We start from the raw sequence: 24,713 nt of genomic DNA, 5'->3' as shown, positions 1-24,713 counted from the left end.
ACTCTGGTCTCATTTTCACGTGGCTAGGCTCGCTCCCCCTTGCTTTGCTGGCTTCTCTTTCTAACACTCTTATTTGGCAAAAGTAGTTGGATTTCTCTGTTCTACAGAGTGGTCAGTAGAAAAGCACTGTTAACTTGGTATGATCATTTGTGTTAAAACACAAGGTGAATACAATTCAGTCGTGTCTATTTCCTTGCCTTCTGAGAACTTGGAAGTCCTTTCCTCTCTCCACCTAATCAAACCTTACCTGTTTTTCAAGCACAACTTAAAGCCTACCTTCCCTATTCTAGCCCTTCTTAATGCTCTCATTTCCTAAACTCCTAGAGCATTCCTAATAGATACCATTAAACATTTAATTGAATATCATCTTATGTTGTTTGCCTAAACAATCTCCCTAAAGCTCTAGCCTTCCTAAAGCTTATTGGAGACTCTAGCTTAGCAAGACTCAAGCCCTGTATGTGAAATGTGTTCATAAGTATTTGGTCATCTTCGTTGCCTCTTTATTTTCTTGGGCCTATTTTATCATTCTTAAAAAATTTTTTAATGTTTGTTTATTTTTGAGAGAAAGAGAGAGAGCAGGGGAGGGGTAGAGAGAGAGAGGAAGACACAGAATCCGAAGCAGGCTCTAGGCTCTGAGCTGTGAGCGCAGGCTGACAGTGGGAGGCTCAAACTCCTGAACCGCAAGATCGTGACCTGAGCTGAAGTCAGATGCTTAGCCAACTGAGCCACCCAGGCGCCCCTATCTTATCATTCTTAAAGGGATGTGACCACAGGCACTCAGACTCTCCTAGCAGTGGCTGCCAAAAGGGTTATAGAAGGTTTTGCTCCTAAACAGCCCTCTTGAAGGCACTCCTACACTCCTACACTATCCTTTCAGATAGTAGCAGTGAAATACTTTCGGGTAAAAGGGTTCTGCGAAAACCACTTTTGGGTAGAAGGATTCTGGGAAAACCATAGTCTGAGGGAGCCTGTTCCAGGTGAAAGAAGCCAGGTCATTGGCAATTATGGACAACTACTTGCACTTATGCTAAGGCAACTCCTAGAACCCGAGAGGCTCTTCAGGAAATCCCAGGCTTAGCTCTACCCTGAAGACTGTAGAGCAATGCAGCTGAATAGAACTTTCTGCAAGGATGAAACGTTCTCTAACTGTGCTGCCCGAAACAGGCACTTGAAATGCAGCCAGTATGATTGAGCAACTCAATTTACACTTTTATTTTAATTACATTTAAATCTAGCTGCACGTGGCTAGTGGCTACCATCTTGGATAATGCAGCTATAGGGAGATGTAAATTAGAATCACGGAAAACAAAAGGGCTGGCTGTATCAGGAGCAAGAACATTTCCTCCAGCTAAGGCTACTGAGATATTTCCTTCACTCTTACCACCGAGAAGGCTCTCTGCATTGAGGGAGAGCCAGTCATGGCTTCCATAGTCCAGAACCGTGACCTAATGCTGAGGAAGGTAACTTCAGTTAGCACTACATTTATAACAAACAAACATCCACATTTCAAAATGGCTGAGAAATGGGCTTCTTGGAATCCTTGGATGGTAGAAAACATCTAGTAATTCTATCCATCAACACATAGTTGAGGAAAATAAAACCTAGAGGACCAAGATACCGTACTCAAGGTCACATGAAGTTGAATATTCTGCTAAGAAATTTATCACATATATTAAAACAGATTGCCAACTTTCAAAGGTAGAGTGCACAAAAACATAATTAACACTCAAATGAAGTTGAACACAATTTAATATTTGTGACTCAAGACATTCTGTGACATTTCAGTCCCGAAAGTCCTAATGAACAGCAGGTTAGGGATACTAACATGCATTTGTTGTCCTATGACAAAACCTGGCAGTTGCTTTTTTGAATAAGTCCCTCAGAATATTATTTTTTTTTAACTTGTTCCTTGTGGCTTTGCCTAAAAGAGGAAAGAAGAATATATACGATTCCACTTGTTTAAGCTAGCTGGTGGTTTAAATCCTATCTAAATGGGTGTTTAGCTTCATAATGGCCCTTAACATACAGAATTAATGCTACAATCAGCATAAGCATAAGGCCTGCTTATCCAAGAGTGGAGGTGAGTTGGTGGTAACCCAATTATTTCTTCCATTCTTCCTATATGAGACACACATTATTTGGTTAGGGTCATAGGGTACCCTGTGTTTGGACATGTGGCCAAGCATTCCAATCAATATAACCATTAGTTCTAGCCAGTTGTCCTACAGCAGAGCTCAGGAAAGGACAAATTTCACTTCATTCCTGGAATGGGATTACTTGGAAAGGGATGGTGACTAATTTTTGATCTTTGAAAACTAAATCTTACTGCACAGTTGACTGTCCCACAGTAATCTAACTGACAAGGCACCTTTTTGGTTAAGATGATGAGTACTCTAATATACTGCTTTTCAAACCATCTGTAGTGAAGGCTCAGTTTTTTTTTTCTTTTTTCATTTTCAATCCATTGTGGACTAATAATTCCATAAAATATAACAAATAAAAACAGAAAAAAATCCTACAAAATACAAGGCTTAATTTATTATTACTATTATATTCAACAGCTATAAAGTTCCTCTGTAAAATTGCTATAAATATTTCCAATTGCTTATTCTCAATTTCTGTACTGTCCACACCACTGACAGTTTGCAGGATGCCTGAGGGTCAGACCTTGAATGCGTGGCTCTAATATACTGCCTCTGTCACAGAGCTTAATATCTGCCCATTCCTCAGGGAAAACACACAGCTGTTTTTATTAGTTTTTTTTTCTTTTACCTTTTTATTTTCATTAACATTTTTTTAATATTTATTTTCTTTTTGAGGGAGAGAGAGAGAGCGTGAGTTGGGGAGGGGCAGAGAGAGAGGGGGAGACACAGGATCTGAAGTAGGCTGTAGGCTCTGAGCTGTCAGCACAGAGCCCGATGTGGGGCTTGAACTCACAAACTGTGAGATCATGACCTGAACTGAAGTCAGCGCTCAACTGACTGAGCTACCCAGGTGCCCTGTCTTTTTTTTTTTTTAAGTAAGCTTTATGCCCAATGTGGGGCTTAAGTCATGACACCAAGATCAAGAGTCACATGCTCTACCAAATGAGCCAGCCAGATGGACCTAGTGAGTTTTGATAATGTCATGTTTGAGGAAAGCAAGACCAGGGTCCTTGAGGGTCCTCCCAGTTGGCTGATTTGAGATCGGGGTTATTTGGGTCCTTGCCTGCTCAGGGTTCCTTTCCACCGCACAAGAAGCAGGGTCTTTGGGCTCATTCCAGGCAACCACAACTTGAACTCTTTATTCTCCCAAGGTCCTCCCTAGCAGCCAGTTTTGGATATCTAGAAACAACTTCCTCCTCCAACATTTATCTTCAATGGAATGGTGGAAGAGGAAACACAAAAATCAGGTATTATGAAAGGTATTCTAACAGACTCTGCCCTGCCAAGAAGCCTTTCGTTTTCTATGATATCTGCCTAGATTTTTAATCTGAAAATATCATTTCCAGTTATCCTTCGACTGTGGCCTTGGGCCCACGACTCAGTTGAGTACTGACTGTACAACTCTTAACAACTTGAAGTGTTTCATTATTATACGTTGTGCTGGATACATATCGACGGACTCTTGCTTAACAGTCCTCATCACAGTATCTTGGCAAATAATTCCCCTGAGCTCAAAAGAAGATGTTTTGCATGTGCCATCAGTCTTACTTCACCAGAGCTTGAATTTTAGTTTGTTGCAGGGTAGTAGTAGGTAAGTAAATGTTGCTAAGAAAACTGTAGGAAATTTTCTACCTGTTTTTCTTTTGCTCCATCTCTTCATTTTTATCTGGAGTAATGTCATGATTTTGGTTTCCACTTGAAAGTTGTCATCTTTAAAAAACTGCTATACAGCAGGTTGGCTAATTTGCTTAATAAGAAAATACTTCACCAATGGAAAAAATATCAAGATTAATGGATAATGATACCTTCTACTATAAAAGATATTTTTCTTAAAAAAATTTTTTTAAATGTTTATTTTTGAGAGAGAGAGAGAGAGAGACAGACAGACAGACATAGCGTGAGCGGGGAAGGGGCACAGAGACAGGGAGGCACAGAATCTGAAGCAGGCTCCAGGCTCTGAGCTGTCAGCATAGAGCCTGATGTGGGGCTCGAATTCACGAATTGTGAGATTATGACCTGAGCTGAAGTTGGACACTTAACCGACTGAGCCACCCAGGCGCACCAATTTTTCTTAAAAAAAATTTTTTTTAATGTTTGTTTATTTTTAAGAGAAAGAGCACGAGCAGGGGAGGGGCAGAGAGAGAGATGGAGACACAGAGACCAAAGCAGACTTCAGGCTCTGAGCTGTCAGCACAGAGCTTGAGGAAGGGCTCAAACCCACAAGCTGTGAGATCATGACCTGAGCTGAAGTTGGATGCCCAACCGACTGAGCCACCCAGGCACCCCTAAGATATTTTTCTCTTTAACAGGTCTAAGAATACTGTAAAGTCAGTTAAGTGTCTGACTCTTGGTCTCAGCTCATGTCTTGATCTCAGAGTTGTGAGTTCAAGCCCTACGTTGGGCTCCACGCTGGGCATGAAATCTACTTAAAAAAATGTCTATATCTATATATATATCTATACCTATATCAAATACATCACCTATCTATCTACATATATCTATAGACATGTACAGATATATAGAGAAGTCTAAGAACATTAAGCTAAAGAAATAAGTGTCTAAAGGTTCCAGGTTATCTAAGCAAAAGCACCCCGTATGGGTTTTGGCTGAAGCCATGCTTTCTTATCCTCTCTGTACAGATACCCATGCTGAAGCCTAGCACGGGGCTGGACAGCAGATGACTGCATCAGGGGCACAGTAGATATAAAGCACTTCCCAAACTGCACAGGTTCTAACACAAACTGTCATACACGGACTGGAATAAGACAGCACCACTGCTTTATCAAACTCCTAACTGTAACATTTCCCCAAATACAGCCCTCTGCTGTCTATTCCTCTCACATCCACTCCTGATGGTTGCATGATTCACTTCCCAAGTTCACTTCCACAACTCAAATATTTCTATTTTGCGTTTCTCTTTGCCTCAAATTCAACAGACCCAAAATAACACCAATCTCAATCTTCGAGTTGGATGAGATCCCAGGGGACATCCAATTTTGACTTTCATGGCTACATGAATAGCATTTATGAAGCTTCCAAGAGGGGTTCTCTAATCTCTCCTTTTACGGCTCCGCTCTAGGGAACTCCTCTCTTCCCAGAGCAGCCATTTTTGGTACTTTGCTTCCAATACCCATTCTCTGTCCACGTTTTCCCAGCCAGGAAATATCTTCCTCTTTCCAGTTCCCAAGCCCCCGTTAAGTCAGCACCATCTGATGACTCCCCAAACCCTTCATTTCTAATCAAGTACAGGAGAGGTCAGGCCTACAGCTCCCTCTCCTCGCCCCACAATTCCTAGCATGTAATGGGTCATCAATAATTCATGGATGATTGACACTTAAAATCTATCAAGAGTTCAACCTTAGCAAACGAGGGTTTCTTACTTTGAATCTTGTGCTTCATGTGATGTTTTTGACCAAACAGCCAGATGAGAATTATATCGTGTTAATCATAAATTAGAAATAAAACTGCAGTTCATTAGCAGATGAAATGATAATCGCTTATCGTTTGTACATCATTTAAAGACTCCCATGGAGAGAAGAGTGCTGTGTGCACTGGGAAGTGACATTTCAGAGACATTTTGGTAAAAATGACCCAGCCTACAGGAGAGGGCTCATTCTTTTAAATTTCTCAGATTCCTCTTATCTTTTACTGTGTAGACCGAGTCTAGCTTTTCTAAAGTAAATTATCTTTTTTGTTACACCAGTGATGCAAGCACCTTAAAATTTCATTAAACATGCAAACATTGAACCTCTGGCAGCCAATTTTGTCTTATTTTCAAATAATTTCAGACGGATGGATAGAAATAGGGGCTATTTTACATACCATTTCCTTATATTCCTGCAAAAAGAATTATGCCTAAAAATTAGTTATGGGTAGTTCAGTAAAGCCCAGATTCCTTTCTGATCCAAGGGCTAGCATTAGAAGAAATAACTTAAGAGCTACACGAGTGAATCACAAGTTATTACACCGACTTTCCAAGAGCTGTGTTGCAGCGAAAACTGCTAAAAGCAGGATTAACTTCTGTCGTTCAGAAGCTGGCATACAGAAACTCAGTGGGGCAGGCGAATTCCTCTCACTTCTCATCCTTCACTTGGAAGCCCAGCAAGTTAAAGACGTGCATAATTAAGTTATTTGAGGCCTGCTACTTCCCAGAGGACACACGGAGGTAGAAAGCAATCTAAAGGACAAGGAAGATTATCCTCTCCTGTTTAAATCTTTAACAAGGAACTACCAAAAAAAAAAAGAACAAACCAGATACTCAAAAGTAAGTACATGTAAATGCATGTTTCCAGCAGCATATTCACAATAGTCAAGAGGTGGAAACAGCTCAAGTGTCCATCAACAGACAAATGGATAGACAGATAATGGTATGTACAATGGGATATTATTCCGCCACAAAAGGAAAAAAGTAGTACATGCTATAAGGTAGATGGACTTTGAAAATACTACGTTAGGTGAAATAAGCCAGACACAAAATGTCGCGTATCCCAGGATTCCATCTCTAGGAAATATCCAAATAGATAAATCCACAGAGACAGATGGTGGTGGTGAGGGTCTGGGGGTGGGAGTGGGGTGGGGGGGGGGGATGGGGAGAAACTGCTTAATGGTAAGGAATTTTACTTTGGAATGATAGAATTGTTCTGGAACTAAAGAGAATAGTGGTTGTCCAACAACACTGGGAATGTACTAAATGGCACTGAATTGTTCACTTTCAAACGGTTAAAAAATAAAAACAACTCAAATCTTAAAAACAGACTCTTGCCTCTAGGAGCCTCTCCACTGTAGTTTACACTTACCTTGCACACCATGGATGTCTTTGCTCCGAGCCTAGCAGCTTGGACACACTGGTTGGCACCTTTCCCTCCAAAGCCAATAAAAAACTTATGTCCATGAATGGTTTCACCAGTTTTGGGCAAACGAGAAGTAAGGCTATCATAATTTAAAAAGAGAAGGAAAAAAAGGCACATTGGTAACTGCAATCACTTTAAGTTCTTCAGAAGAGAGAAGGAAGGTTCTCTGAAGGAGCTCTAGTCTTAGCAATCAGAAGCAGAGATTATCTTTTCCTTTAAGGTAACATTCAGGGCGCCTGGGTGGCTCAGTCGGTTCGGCGTCTGACTTCAGCTCACGTCATGATCTCATGGTTCATGAGTTCAAGACCCACACTGGGTTCTCTGCTGTCAGCGCAGAGCCCACTTCAGATCCTCTGTCTCCCTCTCTCCCTGCCCCTCCCCTGGCTTGCACTCCCTCTGTCTTTCTCTCTCAAAAATAAGCAAACATAAAAAAGCGAAAGCACTCAGTGGTTGGCATCACCTTCTAGAACGCATCTGCTGACGGGATTCTTTACTTCCCTACAGTCCCACAGCCACGCTACTGAAGCTCCACTTCAGATGACAGTTCCTAGTGTCTGTACTGCATCAGGGGTGTTCGTAGGTGCCTTTGTTTTCCATGATGGGGAGCTTTTGGAGGGAGGTAACTTCAGATTCCTGCTTCTCAGTGCCCCCAGCACAGACCTTAATTCACCATGGGACTTGATAAATGAGACCAAGTTAATGTGTGTTTCTGTACAGATAGATCTGGTCACTTTAACAAGAGGTAGGAAGTGTAGCAGGATTCTGGTACCCATGTTCAGGACCTACGGAGAAGGAGGAAGTTTCAATTCTAGGCACTAAGGAATCACACTTGTTTCCTTGCAGGTGGGGTGGGAGTGGGGCATTTCAGTGACAGGATCAGGTGTTAGCCCCAGTCCCTCCTGTTTACCGCCCATTTCATGTACTGACTCAAAAACAGCATCTATTAAAAAACAAAAACAAAAAACGGAGTCTGAAGAACCTAGTTTAAAATTTTTACTATAGGAAATTTCAAACATACAAAACTAGAGAAAACAGTATATTAACTTCTCTACCCCCATGCACTCATCACCCAGATTCAACTATTGTCAACTCCTAGCCAATCTTGTTTCCGTCTGCATTTTTAGGGACTTCTCCAAGAGCTAAGGATTTTTTTACTGACCTGTTACTGCCTAATGAGGGTAGTACTAAAGGAGACAAAAAGTCAGGGTAAAAGGTTTTCTCTAGGATATGATTTTCGTAACATCAAAGTGGAAAATGTGAAGAAACAAATCTTTGAAGGACAGAAGACTTGAGAATGGAAAGAGCCCTTGGTAGAAGGGCAAGTGAAGAAGATGGGCACCAGTGGCACGAGGACCGGGTGGCCACAAAGAAGTGGGCTAGACGGACCAGATGGGAGGATGGCAGGTGTGACCGAAAAGGTTAATTAGCTTTAGATGGGAAAGAAAGGCCAAGAGAGCAGTTCACGACAGTAAGTCAATTGAGAACCTACTCTGTCCTGGCAGATTTGTAATTTATATTCATTTCCCACCTACGCTGTGATCTTTCTGAAACCAGTTCTTATTCCTAATTATAGAGTAACAGAACAATGCCAATTCCTACAGGTCACTAACAGCCTGTTTGCGATGGAATGACTGATGGCTAATGCCAAGAACACGTGACTGTGTCGAGAACGACCAAGTTCAACCTGTGCACCTCCTTTATGTGGTTCTAAAAAATCTCAATAAACTGGGCTAAATGACTCCATTCCCAAGCAGTGCAGTGTCAAATATGGTTATTTGAGATTCAAAAGAGACTCATCAATAATTTGAAAACATTCTATTCCACTCCTCCCCTTTCAATTCTATTTTTATCTCCTATTCTAAATGCATTTATAGTACTGATGAAAAAAATCCATCTACAAGGTTCACTTCTGAAAAAGGTACTCAATCAAGAGAAAAATGGTTTTAATGTAATGTTATTATCCTGTCATTTAATTTAGCAATGACAAGTGATGATGAGATTTTGATTTGCATCAGAAATCTTAAACATTTTAGGATTCTGTTATGAACAGGCAATGATGAGTAATCTGTGCGACTGAGTATGTGAATTCTTGGCTTATTGATGCTGCTACAAACAACATCCATAACAACCTCAAAAAGAAAAAAAAATATCCAATGTGGCTAAAAACAGGCAAATAACTTAATTAGTAAGACTGTCGGTAAAGAAACTTAAGATTTCCACTATATTCGTAGTTAGATCTGAGTCACAATTCACTGGTTTGAATCAGGTATATTTTTTTATTATTGACTGTGGGAAATCATGAAAAATATATCAGCAGATGATTATTGGGATGTATATATATGGGACGGAGGAGTGAAATCGGGGGTACAGTGTGTATGTGTTTGACGTGAGAGCAGATGGCTGGGATTTAAACTCCTTTCTAAACAACTTATATTAACACAAGCACTGTACTAATTTAGCCATCACTGAAATTTCTCACTCCTTTGGAACCCTACCCATTTCTTTCCGCATCTATGCCCTATTCTTCTTTCTTTCTTCCTTTAACTGTGGACTTTCCCTGTGTGAGGACAAGGACCAAGTCTGTCATGTTCTCCATTTTATCCGGAGGGCTCGCCACTTAGCATGGGGCTGATAAAATATTTGACTGAGTGAATTTTTAAAAGAGTTTTCCCTTGTCTCTGAAGGGTGGCAGGAAATGCCACCCCAAAATACGACTGGGGGACAAGACATGCTGCCCAAATACGCCACTTCGGTATATTGATTATGTTGAGTGGTAAGCACGTGAAAAGTAGCAAATGGAGGGAGAGGCTTTCTCTGAACTGCCCTTATCTGCCTATAGACCAGTCCCCCGAAAGGACTCAATGGCCATGAATCCCCTCCCCAGGAGTTTCATCCACCAGCAAAGATGGACTCCTGTCACAGGAGAGGAGGCTAGAAGTCAACATCACACCCAGATAAACGTTGTCACAAATGTTGTCTTATCTATTTGTTCTACTGAGGGCTAGTTCGTCTTTCCTAAGCCATTTGCTCTCCCCCTAAGAAGCCTCCTTCCTTCCTCCCCCTTTCCTATTAAGAATCCTGAATTCCTAATCGCCTTGGGGAGTTACTCATTTTCCTCTGGGTATTTCCCATGTATACCTGGGGGATGCAGGCCAGTAAACTTGTTTTTCTCCTGTTAATCTTTTATTCCTGGGGTCTCAGCCAAGAACTGAGAAGGGTAGAGGGAAAATTATTTTTCCTCCCCTACATCTCTTTTCTGTCTCCCCTGTGTAGCATCCATTCTTACTTCTGAACTGCGGACGTGGAGGTGTTGATGAAAGGGAAGGAGACCGGCAGGGATGTTCAATTGTCTGGCAATGACAATTTCATGTTCTACCAGACCTCGCCCACTGCATTCCCAATATTAGCAGCCACTCCTGTCCTCTAAGCAGGAACTGTAACTAGAACTCATAGTATCATTCCTTCATTCATGCATTCATTCAACAAATGTTCTATTTAAAAAAAAAATCTTTTTTAGATTTATTTATTTTTGAGAGACAGAGCACAAGCGGGGGATGGGCAGAGAGAAAAGGAGACACAGAATCCGAGCTGTCAGCACCGAGCCCGACGCGGGGCTCGAACTCACGAACCGCGAGATCATGACCTGAGCTGAAGTCGGAAGCTCAATCGACGGAGCCACCCCGGCACCCCTCAACAAATGTTCTATTGGTATTTTCCAGTATACGTCTACAGAACAAAATCAACTTGCTGACAATGTAGTAAGACCTAACCCTGATGCAAGTAATACATGAGTGAAAACAAACAAACAAACAAAAACCTGTCGGAGCACGAGGTTAGTATGATCTGATTCATGTTTGTTTGTTTTTTTAGATCAAATTGGCTTTATTAAGCGATTCATGAATCAGGGCAGCATCTAGCAAGTAGAGGGGACCTCCCCAACTCACGATTTTTTAAAATAAAAAGATGTATGTACATGTTCTTACAGGATATGTAAATGCGCAGAAAATGAAATGTTAATGACAAGCATCCATGAAAAGGGTGGAGAGAGGGAGCAAAAGTTCATGTTTTACTTTATATACTTCAACAGAGAGGTATGTGCAACAAGAATATATCTGTGCATTATGGGAGGCCACTGGTTACTACTTCAGATTCATCTGGCCTCCCTGCATCCCTGCCACCACTTCTTCCTGGGCTCCCGCTGGCTTCTTGCGGGTGCCACCTGCCCAACTGAGCCTTGCCCAATGCCAGTCTTTCCATTCCAGGGGTTTCTGTTTCTTTGTTATGGTTCCCCAGGCTGTCCCGCAGCATCGAGCGACCAGTTGAACACGTCAGGTATCTTTGTACAGGCTTTTCTTGCTCCCTGGATTACAGACCCGCACAGTTTATGTGCGCTGAAGCCTTTGTCTTGTGCCCTTTCTCTTGAACCCAGACTAAGACAGTTTACTGCTTATTTTTTTAAGGGTAAACGAACTGGAGTGGAAAGCACTAGAAAGTTAGTTACAGTTGCCGATAGGCAGAAGCATTTCTGAGTTATAAATCCTCATTTACCTTGGATTAGGCTTTCCTCTCTCTTATGAAATATCATGAAATTAAGGTCTGGTTCAAGAAAGGATCTACACAAGGCACCATCCCCTCGATGAAAGCATTGCTATGATTCGCCCCAATTCAAACATAAGGTTTAGCAGGGCGCGCCAAAGACAAATTAAATTGCTCAAAGGAAACTAAAGAGGGAGCAGTACTGGTAGTTAATACACCATTGCTACCATTTAAAAATTAAGAACAGTGTATTTCTGAATGGGGGAGAAAACCCAAACAGAGAAAACCAGTCATAAGAAATATATTTGAATTTAAAACAAATTAGTAGCTTTAAAAATGTCACATTTTAAAGTTGCACAGGAGAAAACACTGCTAACTGTTCAGAGATGGCCCCTCAGTCTTCTGGGCCTTGAGAGGCCATGAGGTTAGAGCCTCGTTGTGCAAGGCAGCAGGCCTGAGCCGCTTACTGATGTATTACCTTTGACAGCTTTTCCCTCTTTGAACCAGCTTCTTCTCTTGCAAAACAGGTTTAATAATACTTGTCAACTCCTTAAATGCCTGGGTTTTGTGCTCTGAGTTATTTCACTGACAGGTGTTATCAGAACAACTAATCAATTGCTTTTAGCTTCTTGACAATGATGTGTTTGTTAGATTCTCAGAGATGATTCATACCAAGGGAAGGAATGACCTAGTGAAACAGGGATGAGAAGTCTTTTGACCAAAGAGGTCACCCTATCCGGGCTCCAGCCAAAAGTCAAGGAATATGTCGCTTTTTGGCTTTTTTCGTTCCATCCTTTCGTCTTTTGGCTGCAAGCTTCTGACACACTGGATGCCTCTATCTCTATAATGGGGAATTGTACTATTATTGCCCAATTAAAGTTCATTATTTATTATTCCTACTGCCTGTATTCTTCAACCGTATCTGTTCTTCTCAGCATTTGTGTGGGTCACATTTACAGAAATGAGAGTCATTTCCAAACCAACTTAGTGATATCTCTTTCCAGCTCTGTAAAAAGAACTTAGCCTCCCAACTAAAACTTCATTATGTGGTTCCCAACCCTAAATTTGTAGACAAAGGGCTTATTTAAGGGAATGAAAGCTGAATTATGCTTGAAACTTTTTTTTTTTTTTTAACTGATTTTGGCTACTAATCCTATCTTTTCCTGGTAAACCAGTCTGTGGCTAAAAAGTAGTTTTGCCTGAAGATGGAACTATTCTTGAACGTATAGGATACATATGAAAAATATTGGCCACAAGTGGCCAGCCTTCCAGAATGTCATATTCTTGAACCTTTATTTATTTAAATTTTGCTGACGTGTGACAAAGTGTGCCAGGTACTAGGAGAACCAATGAAGAGAGTATGGTCTCCTGTGTTCTGGTCTTGTGTGGCTTCCTTCCTTCCCGTCTCTGCTCAGATGTTTCCTCCTCAGAGAGGTCTTCCCACACCACCTTACAGGAGATGTCCCCATTCCCAAGTTTTGTTAAGTACATATTCATTCTGACAAAGAATACTATGTTCCTGGATCAGAGACCCAGCTTTTTAATTACTCACAATTACATTAGTTCTCCGTGTCCCAATCTCCCCCAGGGTGACACGAGAGGAACTTCCAAATGATGAATTATTGGGAGTCTATATAGGAGCCCATACAGCTGCTGTCCCTCCTCCCCCCTGGGGTGGGGGAGAGGGAGAAAACACGACCTAGTGACCTTTGCATCTTAACGTAAATGGATCCTCTCAGGGGGAGCAGGGAGGTCTCTAGATTTACAGTCCCCAGAATGTAAATAAATGTGTCCAAGGGAGAAGTCCCTAAATCTCCCCAGAGGTCTTGGACTTGCAAGGTTTGTTTGCCATTCAAACATTCTTTAATCCTGGCGCTAGAGAGCTTTGCCCAGAAAGTCCCGATCACGCAGAGACGTGAGAACATTTATGGAGCATTTTCTTCAGATCAGTATCACTATCTGACATTATAATACTCCTTGATTTCTTTCCCCTTTTCCTATCTTGTTTTGGATTAGCTGTATTCTACTTCATACTCACTACCGATGTGTTAACTCTCTTTTGTCTATTTTTTAAAAGATTTTAAAGTAATCTCTACACCCAACGTGGGGCTCAAACTTACTACTCTGAGATACTTAGGAGTTGCATGCTCTCTACCACCTGGGCCAGCCAGGAGCCCCTCCCGTTTTTCTGTTTTTAGAAGTGACAATGAGCATCTTTCAACTTATCACAGCTTATTTTCAAACATTACTATACCACTTCACTTACAAGTGTAATTTACTTTACGATTGTATTTTTTCATTTCTCTTCCTATCCTTTGTGCTATTATTGTTACATATTTTACTTCTATATTATACAAACCTTACAATACTGTTATTTTTGCTTAAACTATCAATTGCCTTTAAAGAAATTAAGAAATAGAAGTCTTTGTATTTGCCATTTCTGGGCTCTTCATTCCTTTGGGTAGATCTGAGTTAACATCTAGTATCATTTTGGTTCCACCTAAAGAACTTCAATACTTTTTGCAGTGTGAGTTTCTGGTGATAAGTTCTCTCAGCTATTGTTTTTCTGTCTTTATTTCCCCTTCATATCGGAAAGATACAGAATTCTATGTAGATTATTTTTGAAGCACTTTAGATTTTTTTTTTTTTTTTTTTTGTGGCTTGCATTGTTTCTGACAAGAAGTCTGCATTCAATCTTTGTCCCCTTACATATGTAATGTCTGTTTCGAAGACTTAAGAGTTTCTAATTGGTTTGCAGGAATGTGATTACAATGTGCTTTGTTGTTTACGGTATGCTTATCCTGCTTGGGGTTCATTGAAATTCTTAGATCTATATATTTATAATTTTCATGAAATTTGAAAAAAATTCAGCCATTATGTCTTCAAATATTGTTTTGTGCCTCACCCACTCTTACTCTTAGACTCCAATTACACAAATGACAGATTCCTTGTCTCAAATCACAAAGGCTCTGTGCATTTTGGTCATTTTCTTCTCTATGCTTCAATTTAGAGGCTATCTCTTACTATCTTCAAGTATACTGATCCTTTTGTAATGTCTACTCTGCTGATAAGCCCATCAAAAGAATTTTTCATTTCTTAAACTTCCATTTGGTTCTTTTATACATCTTCCACTTTTTTCCTCACCGTATTCGTGTTTTTCTTTAAATCACTGAGCATTTTATAATGGTTCTTTTAAAATCCCTTTCTGCTAATTCCACCATCCCTGCCATTTCTGCAGGTCAATTTTGATTGATTTTTTTTCCCCCTTGGTTATGGATTACATTTTCTTGATTCTTTGCATGACTATTGATTTTTGATTGGAGGCTGAATATTTCAAAGGTTACACTGTTGAGTGTCTTAATTCTGTTGTATTTTTCCAAAGGGTTGAACTTTGTTTTTTTGGGCATCTAAATAATTTGTGGCTCTGTTTGATCCTTTAAGGATTGTTTTTGTGATTTATTAGAAAGAGTTTAGAGTAGCCTTTACTTTAGGGCACGTTTACTCCTTAAGTTGTGGTCCTTCTGGGATCTCTACTGAATGCTCCAGGGGTTCAACAATGTTTCTGGCTGAATAGAATGTGATACCTGGGAAATGTTCAGCTTAGAGCTCTCCAGTAGTGGCCTGGCTTTGTGGAGTTTCTATGTATGTCCATTTAGTATTTAGACTCAAGGGGACTCCTATGCAGATTTCTGGACCTTTCCCCGATTAGCTCCTTCCTCACTAGTGCATGTTCCCTCAAATTCTAGCTACCTTAGTCTCCCTAAACTATGAAATCCATTTTCTCACCTCACTGATATTTGCCATGCTTTCCCCGGGTTTCTTCTCTCTGTGCCATGGTCAGTAATGTGCCTCCAGGACTCACCACTTTGTTTCCTTTCTCTTCTGGATAACACGCCTGCTGTCCAATATCCAGCTGCTTCATAGATCTTTTCCCTTATATACCCCATTTTCTAGTTGTTTATGGTGGGAAGGTTAAGTCTGGTACTAGTTACTCCATCATGGTCACAAGTAAATATTTTTGAATGAATGATCTATACCTTAAAAGACACTTCTAGAAATAGCTGGGATGACAGATGCCTCTGTACATAAATCTTACAATGAGGTGAGAGCAGAGCAAAAGTGCTGTGTACGAGTGTAGCCCAAGGAGAAAAGTAAACTAGTTATTAAACAGGAATCTGGTCAGAGTAAAGGAAACAATAAGGGGCCACATCCTCTTCCATCCCTCCAATACAGGATTGAAGACTGAGTACAGACGGCACTGGGAGAGGCTAACAAGTCAAACAGTAAAAACATTATTTAAAAATTAAAATGCCATCTGATGTCAACTAGTCTTTTTGGACAATTACACACAGACCTCCTTACTCCCGGGTGAGCAAAGTTCTGGAGAGAGAATAGAAGCTTGGCTAGAGAGGTACAGAAAGACCTAATCCTGGAGCTAGAACCTGTGAGAGGAGAGGGCAGGAGAACTATGTGTGTGGATGGGGGATTAGTGAGTGGGGACAGGACAACTATAGGACGGCGTAAGGTATGTGGGAAAAGCAGGATGCGGAACAACAGAGCAGAAAAGGAACTGGTGAAGCTAAAGCATTTATCAAAGTTCCTGATGGAAAACATTTTACTTCACTGAAGAAGACAAGCAAAGTATGAATAGTGATAAATAACTACACAACCGGTATTTTGTTTTCTATTTTGCCAATTAATTATAGTAAACTTTAAATTTCAAAATGACTTCTGTCACCACATTGTAATTATCCAGGCTACTTCTTCCTGCCATCTGCTGGTGTAGGTTAAAGGAATACAAATGGAATTAATTTTATCCTAAGCGAAATATAATTAGAAAGATAAATCAGTGCACAAAAAAAAAATGTATTCTGGAATCAATTATTAAAAATTTTAACTTATCTACTATTTTTGGGTTTTGGTGCTCATGCTTCTCCCACATTCCCATCATCGTGAATAATCAAGAATGGATTATGCTCGAACTTTACAATAGATTTGTGAGATAGGTTAGAATAGGCATTATCCTCCCTTTGGCAGCAAGTGAGCTATAGGAATATAAATCTGACCATGTTGTTCCTGTCCTTTGGGCCCTTTGCTAGTTCCCAGGGCCTACAGATAAAAACCCTAGCACTTTAGCATGGCTGATGAGTCCTTTCATCTTTGTTTTTTTTTTGTTTTTTTGTTTTTTTTAAGTTTATTTATTCTGTGCGCGAGAGAGACAGTGGGGAAGGGGCAGTGAGAGAAGGGGAGAATCCCAAGCAGGCTCTGTGCTGACATCAGACAGCCCAATGTGGGGCTTGAACTCATGAACCATGAGATCGTGGCCTGAGCCGAAGTCAGACACTTAACCAACTGAGCCACCCAGGCGCCCCTACATCAACATCTTACATGTGACTCTTCATAGACCCAGTAGCTGCTGTCCTCAGCACACCCACATATACCCACATCTGTGACTTTACTTCTGTGTGTTATCCCAGCTGGCCAGAATGTACTTAATCCTTTCCTCTTTTTTGCTGGGTTAGAACCTGCTTCTTTTCTTTTTTTAAAAGTTTATTTTCAGAGAGAAAACACGTGTGTGTGCGCGAGTGGGGGAAGGGCAGAGGAGAAAGAGACTCCCAACCAGGCTCTGGGTTGTCAGCGCAGAGCCTGACGACGGTTCCGTCTCACAAATTGTGAGATTATGATCTGAGCTGCAATCAAAAGCTGGACGCTTAACTGACTGAGCCACCCAGGTGCTCCTGCGTATTTTCTAAAACTTGGCTCAGGAGGCATCCCATCCAGGCACTTTTCCCTCTGCTCCTGTAGATGCTGCGGGCACTTAACCACATCACACTACAGTGATCGATCTTTGTGTCTGCCTTCAGGAGCAATGACCATGTTTTACTAATTGCAGTATCCTTAGCACTTAGCACAGTTTCAGTCTTTGAATGCTGTACACAAGTGACCAAACTTCCGGAGCAACATTCATCATGAAGCCTGCCCGACCTTCCTTTCCCTAGAATACAGACACTAGGGCATGAAGAGCTGACAAAGGAACGGATGACTAAAGGGACTTCTTGGTAATACCACATGGGAGGTGGGCTTGCTTTGTCATATGTAATTTACTTTTTAATACATGTTTTCCTCGAAGGGACCAGAATTAGCAAATTTCCGATGAAAGATTTATTTTGATGTTAGGGAATTTGGTTGACAGAAACATTTACCAAAATACTAACTTAAAAGTTGGTAACTAATAATCAACTTTCAAGACCAATTTAAGGAGCAGAAGGAATAATAAAGGATATTCTATTGCTTTAACATTGGACATGCAGGGTATTCCTCAGATTAACATTCCTCTGGCTTTTACTTTACTGAAAATGTGATGCACAAGAGAGTTTTCTGTTCTAAACATGACAGTCAAGAGGCTTCTGGGGGAATGCAGGTTAGAGGTTACTGTAATACGTTAAACACGTGTAACCTTTTCTAGGTATGGCATACATTTTTGGCTTTTTTTTTTTTCCTAAGTAATACATGTCCAACGTTTCATCCACTTTGGATCAAAAAGCTTCTAAATTCACTTATTCTGCCATCCAATTAAAATCTCTTGAGAATTAAGCAATCATTTCCTGACTTGCCAAGGATTAAATTTAGATGCTTGGTTGAACATGAGCCTTATCTCTCAAGCCATCGCCTTTAATTGGAGCATGTAAAAGGATAACATAGGGTTTTAGTTGACATCATAGTCTATTGCCATGGAAATGTAAACATGGGTTTGTATTCAACTTGTCTCAAAGCAAGTTTTAGGAGTATGGAGAGACTGGGAGACAGGAGATAAATTATGTAAAAAAAATGTATGCTCTACATGTTTGAGTGCCCTTGGAGCTCAGACCCTCAGTGATCTCATCCTGCCTCACGGCCTCAAATATCATCAATACACTGATGACTCTCAAATTTATATTTCCAGCTGGACCTATCCTCTGAACTCCAAACTCCTGTATCTGTCTTGACAGTCTCAGTTGGATGTCTAACAGGCACCTCGAATCTCACACATCCACCCTGAGCTCGATACTGCCCTCTCCGTACCCAGTTGGCTCTGCTCACAATCTTCTGTATCTCGGCAAAGGTCAGCTTCCCTTTCTACTTGCAAAGGCCACAGAACCTGGGAATAATCCTTGACCTATCTCTAGTCCTCAGCAAATCCCGTCAGCTCTGCCTTCAAAATATAATCAAAAGATGCTCATTTCTTCCCATTGGCACTGCTTTCAAGCTACCATCATTTCTCGCCAGGATTCTTCTGACTCTGAACTGGTCTCCTCTTTTCTGCCCTTGCCTTCCTTCGGTTTATTCTCACACAGTCTCCATAGTGATGATATTAAAATGCAAATCACATTAGGTCATCTCTCTGCTCATCCTCCAGTGGCTTTTCATCTTATTCAGGGTATGACCCAACATCCTTTAATCATTAATTGCCCTCTCCCCTCCTGTTTTTCCTTCTTCAGCCACACTGGACTCGTTGTTGGTCACTGATCATAAGAGGCATGCTCCCACCTCAGGACCTTTGCATATGCTCTTCCCCTGAGTATCTGTATGGCTTGCTTCCTTTCCTCTAGGTTTTGACTCAAAATCACCTTCTCAGTGAGGCTTTCTGTGGGCAATGGTCTAGAATAATTACTACTTCCATCTCCCTTTCATGCTTTATTTTCCTCCTTAGCATTTACCTAACATACTATGCATTTTACTTATATCTATTGATACTGTCTTTTTCATTGGAATGTAAGCTCCATGAGGGGCACCTGGCTGGCTTAGTCAGTAGAACATGTAACTCTTATTTTCGGGGTTGTGAGTTCAAGCCCCACATGGGCTGATGGACTGATGGACTGTGGGGCCTACTTAAAAAAAAGAATGTAAGCTCCACAAGGCAGGGGTTTTTGGCTGTGTTTTTCATCCCTGCATCCTCTGCACTTAGGGGATATAATACCTGACTTAGTATAAAGTCAGGAAGTATTTGTTGAATGCACAATTTAAAAAAATGGGTGATTCATGTCATAAGAAATAAAGGTTATTAGTGAGAAAGCATGATTAACAAAGATCTCTAAGCTTAATGTCTAAAATCATTCATTTGTTATTGGGTTTTCATGGAAATCTGTCTTTGGAGGAACTCTGACTTAATTTTCCACAAGGACAAGCTTGATATCTCTTAACTTTGCATTGTGGAACTTCAGAGATGACTGTTCAAGAAGAGAATAATGACACACATAGGTGGGTATTAAATAATGTTCATTGTTTACCATGTTGGATGAGCTAATGATATTTTAAAATTATTAGTACACAGAGCTTACTATTCATAGCAAACTGAAATTAGACATGAAAAAAAAAGTGGCTCATTGATTGAATTAGCAGTGTCTGGCACACAGTAATGTAATATACAAAGTGAGTTGGACTTGGATGCCATCCAAGAGGGATTAGTTACTGAAGGAGTCTTATTTCCGAAGTGATTCTACGGTATACGCACAGGTGTCCGGGTTGGTTCCAGTTAAACTAAGAAATAAAGTAAGGAACTGTCATGAAGATACTATCTTTAGGCCCGAAAATTAAAAATCCTTGGTTGTTCTTCACCCGCTTACAAAGTAAACAATGAATGCAGAGACTACAAGCCTTCGAGTGAACTGCAGATGGAAAGGGCTATCAATATCAGCCAGAATTACAGGCAGAATGATATAATGGAAGGATAAAGCTTGGGAAACATGGGTTCCAGCTTTCACTGTGCCACTAACTGGCTGTGTGAGTCGGGGTGAGTCGAGACATTTACCTCACCTGTTAAATGTGGAGGATGGACTGATGGGCTTCAATGATTCCCCAAGCTCTAACTATTATAAGATTTTTTGACTTTAAGCTTAATCAATGTGGTAGACAGAATAATGTCCCCCTCCCACCCCCCTGTTCCCCTCCCACCTTGCCCCAAAGACATTCACATCCTAAACCCTGAAACTTGTGAATGTTATGTTATGTGGCAAGGGAAATTAAGGTTCCTGATAAGCTAACTTAAAATAAGGACATTATCCAGAATTATCCATTTGGGCTCACTATAATCACAAGGGTTCTTACAATGTAGAAGAGGAAGGCAGAAAGTAAGCCTCAGAGTGATGCCATGTGAGAAAGACTTGACTGACCATTGCTTGCTTCGAAGATGTTGGAAGGGGCCATGAGCCAAGGAATGTGGGCAGCCTCTAGAAGCTGGAAAATGCAAGAAAACGGATTTCCCATAGGGCCTCCAGGAATGCAGCCCTACAGACACCTGGATTTTAGCTCAGTGTGATCTGTGTCAGACTTCTGACTTGGAGAACTGTATTACATTTGTATTATTTAAGCCACAAAGTTTGTTAATTTGTTACAGCAGCCATAGGAACTAACACAATCATGGTAAGTGCCATAACTAGCAAAGCTGGAGCCAAGTTATCACAGATGCAGGGTTTAAATGAAAATTCTACACTCAGGTATTTTGTAAAGATCTTCAGAGGCAGGAGTAATCAGAAACCATAAAAAGTTTGCAGAAAAGTCATGAGAATAGTCTCTAAGGGAATAAAATTTTTACTAGTGATTCATGGGAAGGGTAGAAACCTGGTTATTTTATAAAGGAAAGAAAATGATGAGAGAAATTAGAAAAGTTATACACCACATAAGAGTTTCTTCTCTGGACCTCACTTTACTCTTTCATGAACTGAAGCGCGGGGATAAATAATCTCTAAATTCTTCTAGCACTTAAAAAAGATTTTAAAATCCTGACAGATGCTAACATGAGATGACAGGTGCCTTTGACACTCCCCCCTCTCCAAAGTATGAAGAGCCCTCATTTTATAAAGTATAATTATCTTTAATATCTGATGGTCAAGCTTCACAGAAAACTCTTAGTTCAAGAAGAAAGTGGCTCTGAATTTTAACCCTGACATTTATTCAGGTCGAGTGCATGGGAAAATTGTTTAGCTTTCTTACTCTTCTGCTACTGCACCTATAAAAGTATTGGTTTTGGGGGGCTCCCGGGTGGCTGATTCGGTTAAGCATCTGACTCTTGGTTTCGGCTGGTCATGATCTCACCATTCGTGAGCTCAAGCCCCACATCAGGCTCTGCACCATCAGTGGGATTGGGATTCTCTCTCCCTCTCTCTCTGCCCTTCCTGTACTCTCTCTCAAAATAAACAAACAAACAACAACATAAAATAAAAGTATGGTTTTTGGCAATCACTACATCTGCCCCTAGCAGTCTCTCCCCCTTTCTACTCTTGGTCTGGAAATTTGATGACCTAGTTTATAAACATTTTAAGCAGTGTAAGACTAAATTGGTTATGTAAAGACCCTAGAACTATTTTCTAAGCAAAACACAGGTTGTGCAGAGATTTGGTGACTTCTTTTGATTGTCCCAAGGCCTTTCCGTTAATTTTCAGGCTCTCTGCTATTGTCTGGAAAAGGAAGGTTGCAGGACAGATGAGGTCTTACTGTTGTATGCGTGACCGTTTTTGATCTTTATAATGTAAAAAATATCATACCTGAAAAGCTATTCACAAAATTGTTAAATGGGAGCAATCTGAATTGGAGGATATTCTTGGGCTATCTGCTTTTTTAAAAACAATGAACATGTAGTGTTTTTTTTTTTTTTTTTTTCAACGTTTTTTATTTATTTTTGGGACAGAGAGAGACAGAGCATGAACGGGGGAGGGGCAGAGAGAGAGAGGGAGACACAGAATCGGAAACAGGCTCCAGGCTCCGAGCCATCAGCCCAGAGCCCGACGCGGGGCTCGAACTCACGGACCGCGAGATCGTGACCTGGCTGAAGTCGGACGCTCAACCGACTGCGCCACCCAGGCGCCCCGAACATGTAGTGTTTTTAATAATCAGAAAACCATTTTTTCTCTCCCTTACTTTCTTCCTTCCTTCCTTCCTTCCTTCCATCTTTCTTTGAGTAGGCTCTACGCCCAAGGTGAACTTGAACCCACAACCCCAAGATCAAGAGTAGCGTGCTCTAAGCAATAAACCAACCAGGCACTCCGCCATTTTCATTTCAAATAATGAAAAATTAGAAGGCTCTCTCCATCCTATTTTCATTCAGCATATTTTCATGATCTGATCATTGTTTTTTTAAATGGTTGTAAACACTGTGTTTGTAGGTTTTTGGTTCCCATTTGGGCTATCGTCAGGTAACCTATATACTAACACAAATAATACTAAAAGGCAAGGTGTCAATATGAACTGCAGGAATGCCAACGATCAATACGGTGAAAGGTGATTGATGGACTTTTGACCTCTCTGCTCCACTCATTCAAGTTCAGGCGAATAATATCCAACCTGGTTAATGTCACTGTACAGAAAAGACTTTCCTTCACCTAGTCCTTATAAAAACCCTGCGAGATAGGCACGATCTGAGAGAGAAAATGCCTTAACCATTCCTTAGGCTAGGCAGGGGACAGGTTCAGCAGCCTGGTCAAGAAAACAGGAGCAGCTCTTGCAGAGCCTCTAAAGTAACAGTAAGAGATTTCATTACATCCTGGCCTCTATGTTCCCCGACCTAAGAGTTACCTTTACAAACTCAAATTCTGCCTCTTCAGCGTCAGGAAGGTAGGCTGCGGGCTGGGGAAACCTGTAGCTCACCCCAAAAGCGAACACTATCGCCAAAGCCCGTGTGCCACGCACGGTCCGCCCCCTCCCGCGACCTCAGACTCGGTGTCCCGGGCCGGACTAACCTGACCAGGTCGGTCATGCAGGAGCCCACCACTACCACCGCCGCCACCTCCTCCTGCCACTGCCGGCCGGGTTCCCCAGACGCCGCCATGGCAAAAAGGAGGTGCTCTCCAACCAGGAGGCTGACCTTTGCCCTTTGCCCGACCCCGTAACCAGAAACGCCGCTCCTACGCTCCCTAACGACGCGGGCCTTCCAGACGCCCCTGCGGGTCGCCCACCTGACTGCCCGAAATAACCCCAGCCCCCCAACTGCCCTCCGTTCTTTCCGGGATGGTCTCCCTGCACCGCCTCTCGTAACAGGGCGCTTCTGATAGTTCCAGACTCCACGCCACTCGCCACCCACGAGGCCCGCGCGGAGTAAAGACCTTTCAGGCACCGCGGGGACGCCTTTCCGAGTGCCCGGCTCGGTGCGTCCGGGGGCGCGCACGCCTCCCGGCTCGCGGGCGGCAGAGGGGGCGGGGCGGGACGTCCGGGGGCGCGCACGCATCCGGCCCGCGGTGCGCGCGCAGGTCGGTGCGTCAGTCGGGGGCGCGCTCGGGTAACCTGTACCCCACGTAGTCGCCGGTTACCGATCGGACTAAGTTCCAGGTACCTGGACTGGGGCTGGTGCGGGGAGGTTGGATCCCGAGTCGCACAGGTGGCGCTGAGGACCGTGGTTTAAGCATGCCCGGGGCTCGCGGCCTCTTCCTGTAGAGAAGGCCCCCCGTTCTAAAGATGCCCTGCTCATCTCTATCACGCTGGTCCCCGCAAGAACGAGCCCCCAAGGCCAGAGGCTGCTCTTTTTGCATATTTAGCCCGCCCCCTGGTCCCTCATTAAACTCAGACTCCTTCCTCCTGCCGGCCTGGTGAGGGGATCATACAGTTTGGGAGAGGGACAGTATCCCTTTTTAGATGGCCCCTAGAATGGGGTGGTCATTCTTTGGGTCTGAGCCGACTTGTTTTTCTTGAATGTTGCCCCTGGACAAATTGCTTCCCCACTTAACTTCCCTCGTGCGCTGTATGACGTTGAGGTGACGCAGCAGGACGCCACCCCTTTCCGTTCCATGACGTCAGCAGGGCACATGTTTCCGTGTTTGTCATCCCATCTTAATTGCGAGATACTGGACGGTGCTTAAGACGTCTTTGTAGTCTACAGCCTGCCCATCAGAGGACCTTGTGTGACCCTATTTTGGGCAGCAGGCCCTGTAAAAATTGTATTGCTGCATTTTCCTCCTGTAATACGTCAAAATCAGGAAATACACATTGCACAACTAGCATTCAGAGGAGGCTGGCCACTATAAATTTTTTGCCTACCTGGGATCTATTATAAGACTATGATGTGAAAAAGCTTATATTGGGGATTATTCCCCATCCATGCTCCTGGCTCAAAAGAATCACACCAAAGAACCATCATCTTTGGCTCTTTGGTGACGTCTGGTTTTGGAGTGTTTATTTCCCTTCTTAGAGAAGTCACTACACCTACAGTTGAAACAGA

The 24,713-nt window shown here is 42.0% G+C and overlaps 2 protein-coding genes and 1 long non-coding RNA gene across 13 annotated transcripts in view; 2 read left to right on the top strand and 1 right to left on the bottom strand.

The window, feature by feature from the left end:
* Positions 1-8,823, top strand: part of LOC122216484 — a 28,176-nt gene extending 19,353 nt beyond the window's left edge. The window contains exon 8 of one of the 2 annotated variants that reach the window (XR_006200928.1): positions 8,568-8,823. This is a non-coding gene — a long non-coding RNA (uncharacterized LOC122216484). The remainder of the gene's footprint in view (positions 1-8,567) is intronic. The other variant, XR_006200932.1, reaches the window with a different exon arrangement.
* Positions 1-24,616, bottom strand: part of RBKS (ribokinase) — a 102,201-nt gene extending 77,585 nt beyond the window's left edge. The window contains exons 1-2 of one of the 6 annotated variants that reach the window (XM_042933371.1): positions 23,832-24,616; positions 6,941-7,073 (exon numbers count right to left, since the gene is read on the bottom strand). In XM_042933371.1, the coding sequence (XP_042789305.1) occupies positions 6,941-6,952 (12 nt within the window). In that variant the 5' untranslated portion in view covers positions 6,953-7,073; positions 23,832-24,616. Of the gene's footprint in view, positions 1-6,940; positions 7,074-20,614; positions 20,785-23,241; positions 23,674-23,831 lie in introns of those variants that run through there. The other 5 variants (XM_042933366.1, XM_042933368.1, XM_042933369.1 and 2 more) reach the window with 5 other exon arrangements.
* Positions 23,715-24,713, top strand: part of BABAM2 (BRISC and BRCA1 A complex member 2) — a 393,896-nt gene continuing 392,897 nt past the window's right edge. For 4 of the 5 annotated variants that reach the window (XM_042933374.1, XM_042933375.1, XM_042933372.1 and 1 more), the window contains exon 1: positions 23,729-23,827. The gene's annotated coding sequence lies outside the window, so the exon portion shown is untranslated. Of the gene's footprint in view, positions 23,828-24,713 lie in introns of all 5 variants that reach the window. The other variant, XM_042933377.1, reaches the window with a different exon arrangement.

Source organism: Panthera leo, chromosome A3, assembly GCF_018350215.1.
Source record: "Panthera leo isolate Ple1 chromosome A3, P.leo_Ple1_pat1.1, whole genome shotgun sequence".
NCBI lineage: Eukaryota > Metazoa > Chordata > Mammalia > Carnivora > Felidae > Panthera > Panthera leo.
Note: the sequence above shows the minus strand (reverse complement) of the source record. Positions and strands in the feature narration are given on the sequence as shown.